The sequence below is a fragment of the Sciurus vulgaris genome (assembly GCF_902686455.1).
Source record: "Sciurus vulgaris genome assembly, chromosome: 13".
In the NCBI taxonomy this organism is placed as follows: Eukaryota; Metazoa; Chordata; class Mammalia; order Rodentia; family Sciuridae; genus Sciurus; species Sciurus vulgaris.
In genome coordinates this window covers 28,202,460-28,217,165 of record NC_136474.1, presented here as the reverse complement: position 1 = coordinate 28,217,165, position 14,706 = coordinate 28,202,460, and the positions used below count along the sequence as shown (strand labels likewise).

The following is a 14,706-nucleotide window of genomic DNA, read 5'->3' as shown; positions in this document are numbered from 1 at the left end:
TGTTTGGTTGTCTCAGCTTGGACTATTGTAGATAGAAAAACACACACTGGGGAGCGAGGCTGATGGCTCGGAGCTTTCGAGGTCATGAATTGACACACAAGTAGACATTTTTACCACAACCAAACTCTCTTGACCACTGAAATCAAGCAGCAATTAACGAAGCAGAAATGAATGGGCAAATCCATCTCTGAACAATGAGTTACATTTTTTGTAACAACTATGTGTGAGTTGCAAGTGGAATGTTCTGTTCATTTGACTTTTGACTGTAACTTGTTCCAGAATATTGTGAAATTCAGTGTGTGAATGTTTCTTTGTATTCAGAATTAAACATTTGGTGTTTCAATCCCAGGATTAGGAGACGATTCCATGTAAATTTAATGTGTAATAATATTTATTACTTTTAAAAAAGCATTTGGATGGAAAATTATACATATCGATACGTGAGTGATTATTCGAAAAATTTGTTTCCATTAACTTTCGTGAAGCAAAAAAGAATTACTGTCTGGTTGTATTGCCAGTTTGCCTTTCCCACTTCGGGATTGGAAAGGAATTGGCTTCGGGGACATCCCTGAGGAGGGGAAATACAAAACTGACTTCAAGTTTTCCAATCTTTCTTCTTTGAAGAATGAGAAAGCCTAAGTTATTCGGTTATTTTGGAGATCTGACTGTAAGCGAGTAACGACAATTGTCTCCGGTTCCCTCCTCACCTTCAACGAATCCAATTCACAAGTTCAGGAAATGATGCGGTTTCCCGTTAGAGCCCATCACCACGTGTCTGGTGCATCCCTGAGCTTCTGGGATGGCCCGGCGGAGGAATATCACGTGGCATGCTGGGTGTCATCGTGATGACCCAGGAGCGAAAGATGGCACACGTAATTCAGACCGTGCTGCCCTTCTCGTTATAATTGGTTATCAGCAAATGTGCCTTTATTATTGGAATAGTGGTCTGTGCATTTCTGATTACATAGCAACCCCTTTGAATATTTGACTTAGCTACTAAAAACGTTTGGGTGTCGAGGTTTTGCACTTGTAGATACAATTTAAAAGCATGGAACTGCCAATGTAATTAGACGTTTTCTATAAAATACACCTTGTTACATTTCTGTGAAAGGCTCTTAACCAGTGCAGAGTAACTATGGCTGAAGGGTTGAGAGAAAAAACCATTTTTAAAATAGTTCATTGTTTCAATGACTATAAATGTAAGTCTGCTGGCAATAAAGGCTATTGAGAAAAGTCTCTTTCATTTGAATGATGGATCATAAAAGAGAGGAGGGTAGTTTGAACCCTTTTTTCCCCCCTGGAAAATAGTATTCTCAGTTATTCCCCGGGAGAAGGAAAATCGGAGGCTAGGCAGAAGCCATCCTAGGGGACTTATGGTAATTTTGTGACCTAGTGCCTAGTCTGCCTTGAACAGAACTGAAGGTGGACAGAGGGGTGGAGGGCTCCAGTTCTTAGTGGGGTAGGGGGCATTTTATTGTAAGTTGTTATAAGTGTCAGCACCAGAACCCTCAGGTCCAATATTGGCTCCCCTTTCCAGGGACAGGATGAAGAGGCTGAACCTTAATATTTGTAGTGGAGAAAGCAGCTGCAAAGCCGGGTTCTGCCCCACTCACTGGTTGGCTTAAATAACAGCAAAGGGAGCAGAACCAAACATTCCATCTCTCTGGGCTGTACTTTCTTGCAATGGCTCTTACAATCTCCTCCCTGTCCAAAGAGCCCCCTAGTCCCCTTCCTCAAAACAGAAGAATCTACCAGAATTGGTGCAAATAGCATCCAGTATGCCAGACCTTCAATAAAGAGTTGGCAAGTCCAAGGAGAAGGTGATCTGGGGTTCTAAATGTTGTTTATCCCCAAGATGCTGAGAAGCACAGGCAGCAGTGACCAGCCAGCCCACTCCACTGCACACTGCTAGGGGTGGCCCAGGTGAAATGAGAAAACAATCCCACCACACGGACTCCCCAAAAACTGGTTGACATGAGGCCTTTTGGTTTTATTTATTTATTTTAACAAACATACATTGGAAATGGTAAAGGTTACAAACTGCAACAAGATCTAACACAGGTTCTCTGCAGCATATAAGATCACCTGTTTCCAAACTTCACGTGATGACTTTGACATGCTCAACTTCTAGTTAGGAAGTTGGTTAGCTAGTTAGGAATGCGCATACAGGTATTGAAGGTGATTGGCTTTTGCATATATCAAATAAGCACAATTACTTTTTAAGTGTATTTTTCATTCAGATTGTTTAAACGCTTTGCCCGTCATCTCCAAGGAGCCTGTATAACGCCTCCTAGAGGGAATGACAGGTGTGGCCCCCCAGGAAAGTTAATGAATGAAAACTAACATGCACAGATACCAGAGGAGTCACAGTTATGGACCAAAGTGTGACAATAACACTGTCAGAGACCCAAGGCCCCCAAAGCAACTCAGAATTGTGACAGATCAAATAATTTCATTTCCTATGTGAAAATGCATTTTTGGCTCCCTGATACATTTTTATCGTTCTTATTCTTAACCCAGAACCTTACATAAAGCTTTCCTAGAAATGCTCTGGGCTCTCTCATGCTATTTATAAGAGAATACACTATTTTTTAGTGATGTAGCAAAGGCAGCATTAGATGCCTCATGGAACATTTCCTTACCAATAGGACCTATCTCAACAGGAAAAAAAAGAGGAAGGTCTTTGGTCAGTACATACAGGTTACCCAGGACCCACGGAATGTTCCTTAATAAGAGCAACTCGCTAGGAGGGAAGTTCTGTTACCAAGAGTCATTCATGAGTTAAGACTGTTCTTTTAAGTATTAATAAGGCAAAGTTCTCACTAAACCTAAAAAACAAAACAAAACAGTAGGGGGCACTGATGTGAAGTCACTCCCAGCGAGAAGCCTTCTGAAGGGGGCTTCTGTTCTTGTCACAAAGAGCACAGAGACCCTGTGTACATGCCAGCTCTACACGCGTACTCGTTTTTCTTCCATGTATATCGCATGTAAGATCCTTGGGGAAGAACACGTACTAGGTTGCTTCTGAGTAATTCCTTTGTAAGGTAAACAGAGTGATATAGGTCCAACTTGTGTTGAAAAATAAAATGAGAGTATCATGCAGTATTACCATGCATCTCTCTGAAGCATGCATGAATTGTCAATTATGTTTTCTAACCTGACAATTAAGCTGCTCTCCTAGCCACCGTCGGTGTCTGCTTTCAGGAAGCCGTGAGACTTTGTTGATGGTCCCAGCTACTCGGCGGCGACGGCATGGGGGGTTACTGGCCCTGTACTTTTCCAGTGCAGAATCAGACTTGACATAGAACCAGAGTTCTGTCTTCTCACCCTCTCCTTCCAGTGGAAACTCCCCCATTACAACCCCCGGTGACTTGGTAAGGCAAACCAGGATGGAGGCAAAACCCTGCCTCTCCCTCCTGGGCAGTTTCTTTGGTTAGCTGGGGAGCACAGGCTCTTGGGAGATCCTGGCTGCAATTTGCAGAAATACCCCTCCCCTAAATTAAGTGATCTCTCACTTTTGGATGTGCTTAAAATTATTCAGGGACACAGGATGGAAGGGACACAGGGCTATTTAGGGTCAGACTCACACATCAGAGGCTGGCCTTGGACAAGCCTTATTTTGGTAATTTAGGCCTTAAAATTTTGCTTACCGTGAGACTTCATATCAGTCTAAAGAGGCTGGGAGTAGCAGGTCCACCTAATTCACACCAAGTCCTCGTACCTGGTGCTACAGTCAGAACACATTTGTAGAACTAGTTACCTAACTGCGTGAGCAAGGTACGAATTTTGTGTCGGCACCATGTGGCAAATGCCCGGAACATGAATTCCATGCAGCACGTAAAGAGACGAAGATACAAGCACCCATTCCAGGCCCAGTAAGTGTAGTGTGGAGTTATGAAACGTCATCCAGAGGCACGCTGAGAAACCCTACGCATCCGGTAGCCGGTGACCTTCCCTCTTCATGAACAATGGAACGTGGCTCCAGAGTTCAGCAGAAGGCAGCGGATGACATCAGCAGCTTAGTAGTCTGGTGCCTGAAACAGACAAGGCACTCTGTCTATGGAAATGGGTTGGTGATTCCTTGGGTCCCCTCCTCAGGAGATGGCCACTGGGCAGGTTGTCGGGCAACATCAAGTAGATCTCCTGAGCCACAGCTCTTTCGAGGTCCCATTGGAAGCCACACATACAATAAATAAGAGCTTGGCTGCAGAGCGGGGCACACGGAGACGTTCACTTGCAGAGGATCCCATTCTGAAGCGTTCTGGTGCTGTCAGTGATGCAGGGTGTGGTGGCTGGGTGGGGCAGGTCTTCCTTGATCTTTGGGGAGTGGCTGCTGTTGTTGCTGGTGCTCGATTTGCTTCTGCTTGGGTCGAGAGCTGGCTGCATGGGCGAGGCGTGGGCCCCCTTGCCCCTGACCAGGCAGTTGCAGACCAGACGGAAGAAGGCCCGGCGCATCTCCTTGCTGGCCAGTGTGTAGATGACAGGGTTCATGGCCGAGTTGAGGACAGCCAGCATGATGAACCACCGGTCCTTGAACAGGATGGAGCACTCCTTCGCCCGGCAGGCCACATCTACGAGGAAGAGGATGAAGAGGGGGGACCAGCAGGCAATGAACACACTCACCACGATCACCACCGTTCGCAGCAGGGCCATGGACCGCTCCGAGTTGTTGTGATTGGCCACCTTGCGGCTGCTGGACTTGACCAGGAAGTAGATGCGTGCGTACAGGATCACGATGGTCACCAGGATGGCGATGAAGATGCTGATGCAGAAGGCGATGTACTTCTTGGAATAGAGGGGCAGGATGGTGGAGCAGTCTGGGAGGTTCTGCAGGCAGTTCCAGCCTAGAATGGGCAAGGCGCCCAGCGAAAACGCGATGAGCCAGCACATCCCAATCAGAAGGAAGACGCGGTGCTTCTTGTTGGCATCGTAGGGCCTCATCTTGATCATGGTCAAGTGCCGCTCGATGGCGATGGCCAGTAAGCTGCAGGTGGACGCCCCCAGGGCCACGAACATGCTGCCCTCCCTGAGGAACCAGACCGTCAGAGACAGGCCGAACGTCTTCTTGCCCGACATCAGAATGTTGACCTTGTACACGATGCCGGCCAGCAGGTCGCAGAGAGCCAGGTTACCGATGAAAAAGTACATGCGGTTGTGAAATTTATTGTTTTTCCAGATGGCAATCAAGACCATCAGGTTCTCCAAGACGATGAAGCTGCAGACGACCAAGAAGAGGACCGTGGTGAGCGTGCTGCCCTCGGAGGGGTCCTTCAGCCTGTCCTCCAGCTTCCCCACGTAGTTGTAATGTACCTGCAGAGTTTCGTTCCCCAAGGCGGGCTGGGGACCTGGCGGGAGCACGGTTGCCATCGCTTGGCATCGACGGACAGTTAGCTCCACGATCCACCAGGTGGCGCCCAGGGAACGTTCATTTCAAGAGACAAACAGGACTGCGGCTGGCTATGGCTTCAGGACGGAGTGCAGGCCCCATTCCAGCAAGGGTGTTGCACACGGCCTCCTGCAACAAGACGAAGGAGAGAGCCCTGGATAAAGCCATCGATCGCCACCCAAGGAACCACAGAGAGAAAACTGCCGAAGCATTTGGACAGCTGGCCTGGTCAGGGCTGTGGAGGGTTTGTAAACACAGGCCAAGTTTCTAAGTGGTTGAGGGAAAGCTCTCTGGGGTTTGCAATGACCAAGGTGTGAAATTCAATCATGTGACTATACAGACCCAAATTAAGGTTCCACTTGAAAATCTCCAAGCACCAGGAAATGCTAAACTGTCAGCCTTCCGCTACCACACGGGAGCTGGTAAACCATGTTCCCCAGTTACCCAGAGAGATTCAGGGTTTTCTCAGAGCAAAACAAAACAACAAAACCTGAACATAAAAACAAACCAACCAAATACACACAAACAAACAAGGGATAATAGGATGGAATCCAGAATGACGCCTGCTCAATTTTCAAGACCTCTCAGATGAGATTTGGAGTGACATTGTGGGAAACACTAATATTTCCTTGGAAAGCTCCCCCTGGGGTCTGCAGGGGCTTAGGTCTGCCTGTCAGAGAGTCCAAGACCTGACCGCCATGCAGCCACCACGGGAAAAACAGCTGAAGGCAGAGTGTGGGCCATGCAGCCATTGTGCACCAGAGTTCAAGGCTTGGTGAAGAAGGAGTACAAGCCTGCCAGCCTCAGCTGGTGCTGAGGTTAAGGGAAGAAGAGACAGCAATGGAGACCGTGCAGGCTTTGAGTGTGCCTCAAATGCTGGGCTTGGGGCGTAGCTCAGTGGTAGAGTGTGCACTTAGCGTGCTTGAGGCCCTGTGTTCCACCCCAGCACCTCAAGGAAAAAGAAAACCAGAGGCCTGAATATTAAGCAAAACTAACTCAATGCTTGTGAGCCAGAAGAAACCACATGTCTGGGAGCATTGCGAGGTCGTGAGGGCGGCAGATCCAAGCACAGGCCTTTGAGGGGTTCTGGATTTTAATGTTTCCTCCACTGAACCCTGACCATTGGTCATCTTGATCAGCATCCTTTAGTAGTGATGGTGATGAGGACCCAACTATCAAAGCAGAAATTGCTTTCTGTAGAATTATTTTTTTAATTTGTAACTGACACATAATAACCGTACATTTGTGTGGGGTACCGTGTGTTAGCTCAACACAACGTGTAATGATCTAATCAGGGTCATTAGCATTTCCTTCTCCTTAAACATTTGCCATTTTTCAGTGTTGGGGAGTTTTGAATTCCTCTCTTTTAGTTCTTTATGGAATATATATTAAATTGTTATGAGCTGTAGCCACTGTGCTGCAGAACACTGGAACTTATTTCTGTGTCTAACTGTAACTTTGTGCCCATTGTCCCTCCTCCTGCCCCTCCCTTTCCCAGTCTGTAGTGATCACTGTTCTACTCTCTGCTTCTATGAAATGAACATTTTAGCTTTTGCATACAAGTGAGATCATGCGGCATCTTTCTAGACTCACTTATTTTAAATTCGAATTATTTACATATTTAAAAATCTAAAGAAGACCAAATGAGGTTCATTTGAAATAGCCCGCTGTGTGTATCCAGTGAAGATTTTTTTACTCTCATGGTGTTTAAGCTGCAGTCCTTGCAACTGGTTCAGAGACACTTGGATCTCTCTGCGACAATATGCGGCTCTCCATTTTGGGGACTGGTGTAATCTGAAGGTCTCCCCACTCCTGAGTTCCTCCCTATGTGTGAATCTAGACCCTGTGAGGACCTCAGTCCCATGAAGAGTGCAGGCGCTTGCACTGGAAGCTACACTGTGGGGCTGAGGAACAAAGGTGGCTTTAAAGTCTTTCGACACCCTAGTGACCCTCCAGGGGCACAGCCGCTGTCCAAGTCCTTGCCTCCCTACATTACTGTGGAAGTCCTGAATTTTCCCAGATAGGGAAGAGAGGGTTCATGACTTCTTCGCAGAGGCTTCTTCCAGTGTTTTGGAGCTTGAAGGGTTGGTTGTTCTGGAAGCCCCAGGAGCTGTGTGAGCTGACGTCTGTTCTCTGCTTGGAACTGCCAGGCCCCTCCATGAGAGCTGTCTGGGATCACAGAGGGCGTGGGTCAAGGTCAGCTTGAATGTCACGTGCTGGAGAAACCTTTAGATGTTGGCCAAAGCTCTCTTCTGACTTCAGAAAGAAAAGCAGCCCAGCTCCGAAGCTGGGCTGACTGAAGGACAGGAGGGGTCACCTACCCAGGCTTCTCCATGTCACTCATGACCAACCCCATGCCAGCGCTGTCTCATCCAGCCCTGCTCCCCAGCCTTGCAGGACTTTGGGGTTCTCCAGGAGGCAGGCAGAGCTGCTCAGTGGACAGCTTTCCTATAGCCCCCAACCCTGATTTTTATTCAAATCTTTTCTGTCCTTCAAGGCCCCAAGTCACGTTCTATCTGTTTTGTAGCATTTTCTGGTATCAGCCCAGCCCCTGGTGAACTTGACCCAAGGCTGAATATCACTTTCTAAAAATTGCCAGCAATCTTTTGAAGAACAGTGATCATAAGAAGCAGATAAAATTTTCTGAGCACTAACTACAAACCCATGAACACACGGACACTCTGCCTGGATGGGCTCGTTTCCCGGTGTCTTTCCCACCACTTTGGAAGTTAATAGGTGCTCAGCAGAGACCTGTGCCCTCCATGATGCTTATCTGGTTATTTCTTTCTCTGTGAGTAGGGACTGAAGAATTACTTTTCCCACTCCCTCACTCTGCATGATTGGGGATGAACAGACCCTGGCACCATGTCCTGTGGATGCTGGGCCTAAGCCATCACCACTGAACTGATCTGCCACACCCTGCCCAGCTCCCCTCCAGGCTACCAGTTATGTTCCAAGATGCCATTCTATCCAGGTTTATCTCAAAATATCCCTGGGCAATTTGTATCACCACCAGGGTTCTGGGTCCCAGGAAGTGACAGGCTTAGACAAACCCTGGTTCCAATGCTGATGCCTGGGTGGGGACTCAATGCAGTGCTGCATTTATGGTCCCCTAGGTAACACGAGTAAGTCTTGATGATTCAGACTGTGTTCGAGCTAACTCATCTTGTCGTCTGTGTTTCACTTTCCTCCACAATAACCCCACACCTCGCTTTTATACACTTCAGTGCTCCCTGGAAAGTTTTGCACACTTTGGATTTTGCCATGAAGTGGGAGGGAGGGGAATGAGTTCCTTTAAAATAGCCAAATCTGGAAGAGAACTGAGGGTTAAGAGACAAAACGCTATGCAAGCTCACATCTTTCCTCTCCTTCCCATATGTAAGATTGTGCAGAACAACAGAAAAACAGGCAAACAATAAAGACGAGTAACCAGCAATCAAATGACCACAATAAAACTAGTAGATGTGCCAGAGAGCCACCAAGAAGACCATGAACCTCGAGGGCAAACATACTTTCCCACCGATGCTAGATTTATCATTTCCCTTAATTAGATATTCATCACTCACAGAGTATATTTTTGCAGGACGTCTTCTGTGAAATACAACTCTCTGCATTTGCATAACTGGAAGATATCAGTCTCTCTTTGGAATCTAAAAGCTTATTTTCTCTGGATTATCAGCATTTACAAAGCCGGACCCATCCTGAGAGTTAAGTGCTGGGCTAAAAGCCAAAAGGCCATATTGATTTTGGCTTTGCCTAAACATTATTGCGAGCGGTCAAAAGCATATCATGAGCAAGTTCTTCCTCCTACTCCTGAAGGGTGCTAGCCACAGACCTCAAGTGTGTTGGAAGAAAGCTCTGTCCCCAGCAAGCTCAGCTCAGGACTCCCACTGCCAGAGAACTGGGTGGTCAGCCTGTCCCACCACACAGACACGATGTAAATACCATGAGAACAGCACCCAGAATATCCCCGGATGGGACCCAGCCCCTCAGGCTATTTAGTGCCCTCCTGGTCACTACAGCCCCTAGTGTGGTCACTCTCAGGACTTGACATCCCCTGGTGAGTTCCTCCTGTTTCTGCCCTCCACATAAAAGGAACCCGCAGGGCACAATGGTGTCTGACACATTTCTCTCACTAGGATGCTCATGAGAATCATGCTTGGGGACACGGCCAGTCCTGACTGCCTTCATCCACCACGTGGACAGACATGCCACCCTCTACTCAAACTCGTTTGTGGACACAGGGTAATTGCTCTACGGCCCACGTGCTGCTTATCATCCAGTAACGCTGCCAGGTCTGGAGAGGGTGCCCTCCGGGTGAACACACTCCTATGCTCTGCTGGTTCCTCTGGCTTTCTGAGCAGCGTGCTGGTGTCTAAGACAAACCCGTGCCATGATTCAGGGGTGCTGGGCTTCCTGGAAGTGGGCACTGATGGGAGCTTGTCTCCTCATCCTGCAAAACGGAGCCAGTGTGGGGAGCCCGGGTGCCCTCCATCTCCAGGGCAAGGCTGACACAGCAGGAAGTCTCACGTTCTGTTTTATTTTAAATGATCATTGTCCGGAGACGGCAGTGACATGTCGATTGTTGTTTAATTTCCACCCAAACACTTAAAAAGAAAGCCTGATGCTGAGGAACGCCACTATGGCCCAGAGTTCTGGGCAGCGCTGGAAAGCGGCGGCATGGGGCAGAAGCCACAGGAGGGCAGAGGGGCCCGCAGGGGTTTTCCAGCCAGCCAGACTCCTCTGCAGCGTCTTGCCTGAAGTTCATCAGCAAAGAGCACTCAGTGCTGAGTCCTTCCCAACAACCCTCCCTGACCACCCTCGCAGCCCCTTGCTCCCGCTCACTCCCCAGCTCTGCCAGGGACTTGGGCATTTCTTTGCCTGTGTCTGCTCCCCTCCCGCCTGCCCTGGTCTGCATGAGAGCTCTGCTCACCCCTGAACTCCTTTAGGACACTGTTTCCTGAGAATCTTCCCTTTGGCATCATTGATCTGGGATCTCCGGCCTACCTCGAGGCAATTTAACACCAATATGTTTACTTTTTTGCCCAGAAGGAGTAAGACACCTTCTAGAAGATGATTCCATGGCGGGTGACCCCAAGTTAGACCCCACCAATGTTCGCCGGGGCTACCTTCCCCCACTCCAAAAGGAGCATCCCCTGGGGGGAGGTGAGCCTGGGAGAGGGGGCCAGATGGATTCCAGATGTGCTTTCTACTCCAGCGATTCACTTTCTCCACACATGTCGCTTTGAAAAATAAACAAACTATAAAAAGAAGGGAAAGGCAAAAAGAAGAAGGCTAATATTTCCACAAAGTCTAGCCCCCTCTCTCCCCAACCCCCTGCATAAAAAGCAAGCACAATGAGATAGGAAGACATTTCCCGTGTCAGATGCAAGATGCTATGTTTTTAAAAGGAATATTCTCCTAGGAAAGTCAACCACCTCATCCCCCGAACTGAATGCAAAGCACTCGGGGTTTGCCAACAAGCAAAATTTCTTGAAAAGCAAGAATTTCCCTTTTCTTTTCATTTAGAAGAACTTAGAAAGGAAATAATGAGCTGGCCCTTTCACGGCTCCAGCGAAATTCCCTCACTAATGAGTCTCCTCCCTTGCTCTGGTTTTCTTGGGTGACCTCACTCTGCCTCCAGATCGTCCATGGAAAAATGCAGGCTTCACACACAGTCTCCCGTGCCTAATGCTTTGATCTAGGCCCTTTAATGAAGCTCCCTGTGAGATACCAACCGTCACATCTTTTTCCACTTTTCTTCTTCAGAGTGTAGAATTGAATTCGCTTTCCTGGTGGAGATTCCTGCTTCCTGGTGGCTTTTTCACATAGTTCTCTTTAACAAACAAGTCTAGGGTGCTATTATGAATCTGGGCAGAGTCCAGGGAACCTCAGACAGGGGGATTGTGTCCCAGGAACCTCAGTTACTGGCCCCAGGCATCCCCCCCCCCCATGAACATCCTCCTAGGCTTCCGGACTGTTCCATGGGGAGACAATTGAATCTGCCCCTTTGCTTTCTAACCAGTCTTTTCAAACTCTTTTTGCTCATGTCCTCAAGAGCACTGGATTGAATTGCTGCTAAGATTTCCACAAAATGAATGCAGGTGCGTGGAAACAGGCTCTGTGAGGAAGCCAAAGGAAATTCACACAAGAGGTATCCTGCCCAAGAAGTCCACTGTGGTCCGTCCTGTGCCAAGACTAGACCCACAGTATCATATGCATGGGAAACTAAGGCTGGGGGAGGGGCCGTTCGTCCTTAGTTGTAGAGCCTGGCTGAGCTGGATGTCCCTGTCATCTGGTTCCCATGCACGCCCTCAGGGATAAGCGCTTTGGAAGGCTGTCACCTTGCCACATGCCCTTTAACTAGGAGGTGATAAGAACTTTTCCAGTATGTTTTACAGCTGAATTGCCTAGCTACTGTGCTGGAAACATTTTGGAATGACACTCTGGGGGCTTTACTGAAATATTCAGAAAATTATGAAGCCAGGGAAATGGAGAAGAACCTTCAAGACGAAAGAGCTGGCTAAGGATCTCCCTCCGGGACGCTGCTTGACCACACCACCAGCACGCTTGCCAACAGGGAAAAGTCACCTACCTACTGAGTGTCACACTCTGCACGCCCAAATCTTTTCACCTAATTGGCCCATTGCCTTGTTGCATTGAAACAGCTTCAATTCCTCAAAAGTTGAATGCAAAAACAAAATGGGAGGATTTTTGCCCAGTAGCAGTAACAAAAGCAACAGCTGAAATGTACTAACTGAAACTAGATAGGATTCCGTGGAGTGTATTCTTTTCCTCAAAACATGATCTCCAAAACCTTCTGGAAAATCTTTTAAGATCATTAATTGAACAGAAAATGCATGATACGGGAATAATATGAAATGGCTCCAAAAGTGATAAGAGAGAACTTATGAAGCCAGATGTGAAGAGCTAGAAAGGTGTGGGTAACCTGCAGCACCACGGTTACAGTCCTGAACAGTTTGCTCAAGGGTTTCCCCGGGATTTGGCAGGAAAAAGGGGGTCTACAATAGGGAAACTCCCAATTTTTCCATTATTTTTCATTATTTTCATTATTTTCTGTAAATCAAAAATCTGTATATATATAAATATGCTGTAGATATTGAGGAAGATGGAAGAGATACCATGGAAATAAGTAAACATTCATGATTTCCAGAAAGAGGGAAATTAGTCTCTGAATTTTGAGGAATCAGGTCATTAGGCCAATACGTAAAGCTTCTCCTACAGGAAATGAGAGTTTCTAGCATCCAAATATGGTAGAAAATTAGGACAGTTGGGCACTTAAAAAATTCACAAGTGTAATGAGAAAAATGGCCTTTTCAAAGCTGAAATCTGGTGGTAACTTCATTCTTCCTTGCATCTTGTTGGGGGGCGGCCCTAAAGGACTGCCTTTGCAGGGTAGATCTCTGGTGTCAGAGAACAGGAAGGACTTAGTAGGGACAATGTGGACATTTGTTGGTTTGTTGATTTAAAAAACCCAATGTGTAGTTCTTCTATGGCAACAAAATAATTCATCTGAATGTTGAGCTCTGTATCCATTAAAATCTGGACACTTCCATGACTCAAGCAGAGCACGCATATACATATATCCCCACCACCACCCACCACTCATACAAAAACTGGCTCTGGTCATTGACCTGCAGAACAAAAGCCTTCTCTATACTTTCTAGGAATTATAGTTTCCTTAACCCTGTCTGCAAGATTTGCATCCATGAAGAAAAGAATAAAATGATATTGAAAAAAATACATGGCACACATGTGATTACATGGAACATCTGTTAATTTTACTGTTCAGATTTTAGAAAGACACATCATTCTGGAAGTCTCAGAGTTCTGGCCAGGGATACTAGACACAGGATAGAAGAACCCTCAGTTCAAGTTGCTGTCCTTTCTTTTCTGCAGTGTTCCAATCAAAGCGTGTTTCCTTTAAAAACCCAACAAGGAGTCCCTCTCTTACATCTAAATATAAAAACACCACAAAGAAATATGCCATTGGGAGTGCCCAAAGCCAGAAAGAGAGACAGAAGCAACCAGAAAGATGGCTTGAGACAGAGACCATTCTGAGACTGGTCTCTTCCTAGGCTGCACCTCAATTATGAAACTAACAGTGCCAATTTTCTGTTGAGAACTTGGTTACAGTTTTGTGGGGACTTTGTCTTCCAGCTCCGATGCCGATAGCCTTAATTGACTCGTTTGAAATACGTTAGGAAAACTGGCATGTTGTGGCTAATGGAACCTAAAATGATGATTTTTTTTTTTTTTTTTTTCCAGGCGAAGAAACCCAATCCTCCTTCACCTCCACGGTTCCCCAGGTCCTCATTTGGGGAGGGCGCCTAACACTTTCAATTGTCCAAGGAAAATACTAAAGGAACTTCAAGCCACCTCACTTTCATTCAATTTACCCCACACCCATCCATCCACCCCCAGATCCAGCTCTTTTTAAGCGGTCTCAGGGTAGTTTAAAAGGCATTGCCCCTCCCTGCCCCTTCCGTGGCTCGGTCACCGGAGGGGGATGCTGATGGGAAGCGCTCTGGCGGCGAACCAGGTCACGATGGCACCCAGCATCGGCTGGAATTTTGTTCGAAAAGTGGGCCCAGAGGGAACCCCCTCACGCTCCCGCCAGGCCACCCAACCAGGGCTCCGTGTCCACGAGTCCCCGGGACCAGTACCGTTCGCTCACCTCCGTCTGGAAAGAGCATTGGGCCACCAGCATCCTGGCTGGTGGGGTGCGGCAGTGACCGAGGCGCCCCTTCCTCTGCTCAAGTCTAGAGGGGCGGGAGGTCGCTCCTGCCCTGGAGTTTCCCTTGAGCTCGTCCTGCACACTCACTCGGGGCCGAGTGGTTGTCGCGTGTCCCTGGAACCGGCTCGCTCAGCCTCTGCTCCAGCGAGTCAGAGCACAAACTTTTCCAGCGGCCCGCCGGGGCGGGGCCCCGCAGAGCCCTCCTCCCGCCACCGACTCGCGTCGCTCTGCCCGCCCCTTCTGCCCGCCCAGCCTGGAGACCGGCGCCGGCCCCCGCCATCGGCCCCTCTTACCTGAGCAGGGGCTCGCCATCCAGCCTGGACGCCCGCTGCCCTATTCCTCAGTCCCCTGGGGGCCGTCCGGACACCAGGTCCTGGGCCCAGACCGATGCCACACCTGCGACCCTCACGCGAGCTCCAGGTGCCGCCCGCGGGCGCCCAGGACCGGCGGGGCAGAAATCTAACTGGACGAAGCCGTGTCCAGCGAGAGCTGAGAGCGAGGGTTCGGACTGATGGTGATTAATTAAACTATTAATATCGTTGTTGCCATTATTAATAGTGTT

General features: G+C 48.1%; 1 protein-coding gene across 1 annotated transcript; it reads right to left on the bottom strand.

Annotated features, from left to right (window-relative positions):
• Nucleotides 1-218: 218 nt before the first annotated feature.
• Nucleotides 219-14,298, bottom strand: S1PR3 (sphingosine-1-phosphate receptor 3). Its single transcript, XM_079109198.1, has 2 exons — nucleotides 14,085-14,298; nucleotides 219-5,515 (listed from the first exon to the last, which is right to left on the bottom strand). The coding sequence occupies exon 2, from the start codon at nucleotides 5,365-5,367 to the stop codon at nucleotides 4,231-4,233; it is 1,137 nt and encodes a 378-aa protein (XP_078965324.1). The 5' UTR covers nucleotides 5,368-5,515; nucleotides 14,085-14,298; the 3' UTR covers nucleotides 219-4,230.
• Between the last annotated feature and the right edge of the window lie 408 nt (nucleotides 14,299-14,706).

Coding starts and splice junctions, on each gene's coding strand:
- S1PR3 (XM_079109198.1), bottom strand. CDS start 5,367: ATGGCAACCGTGCTCCCGCCAGGTCCCCAGCCCGCCTTGGGGAACGAA.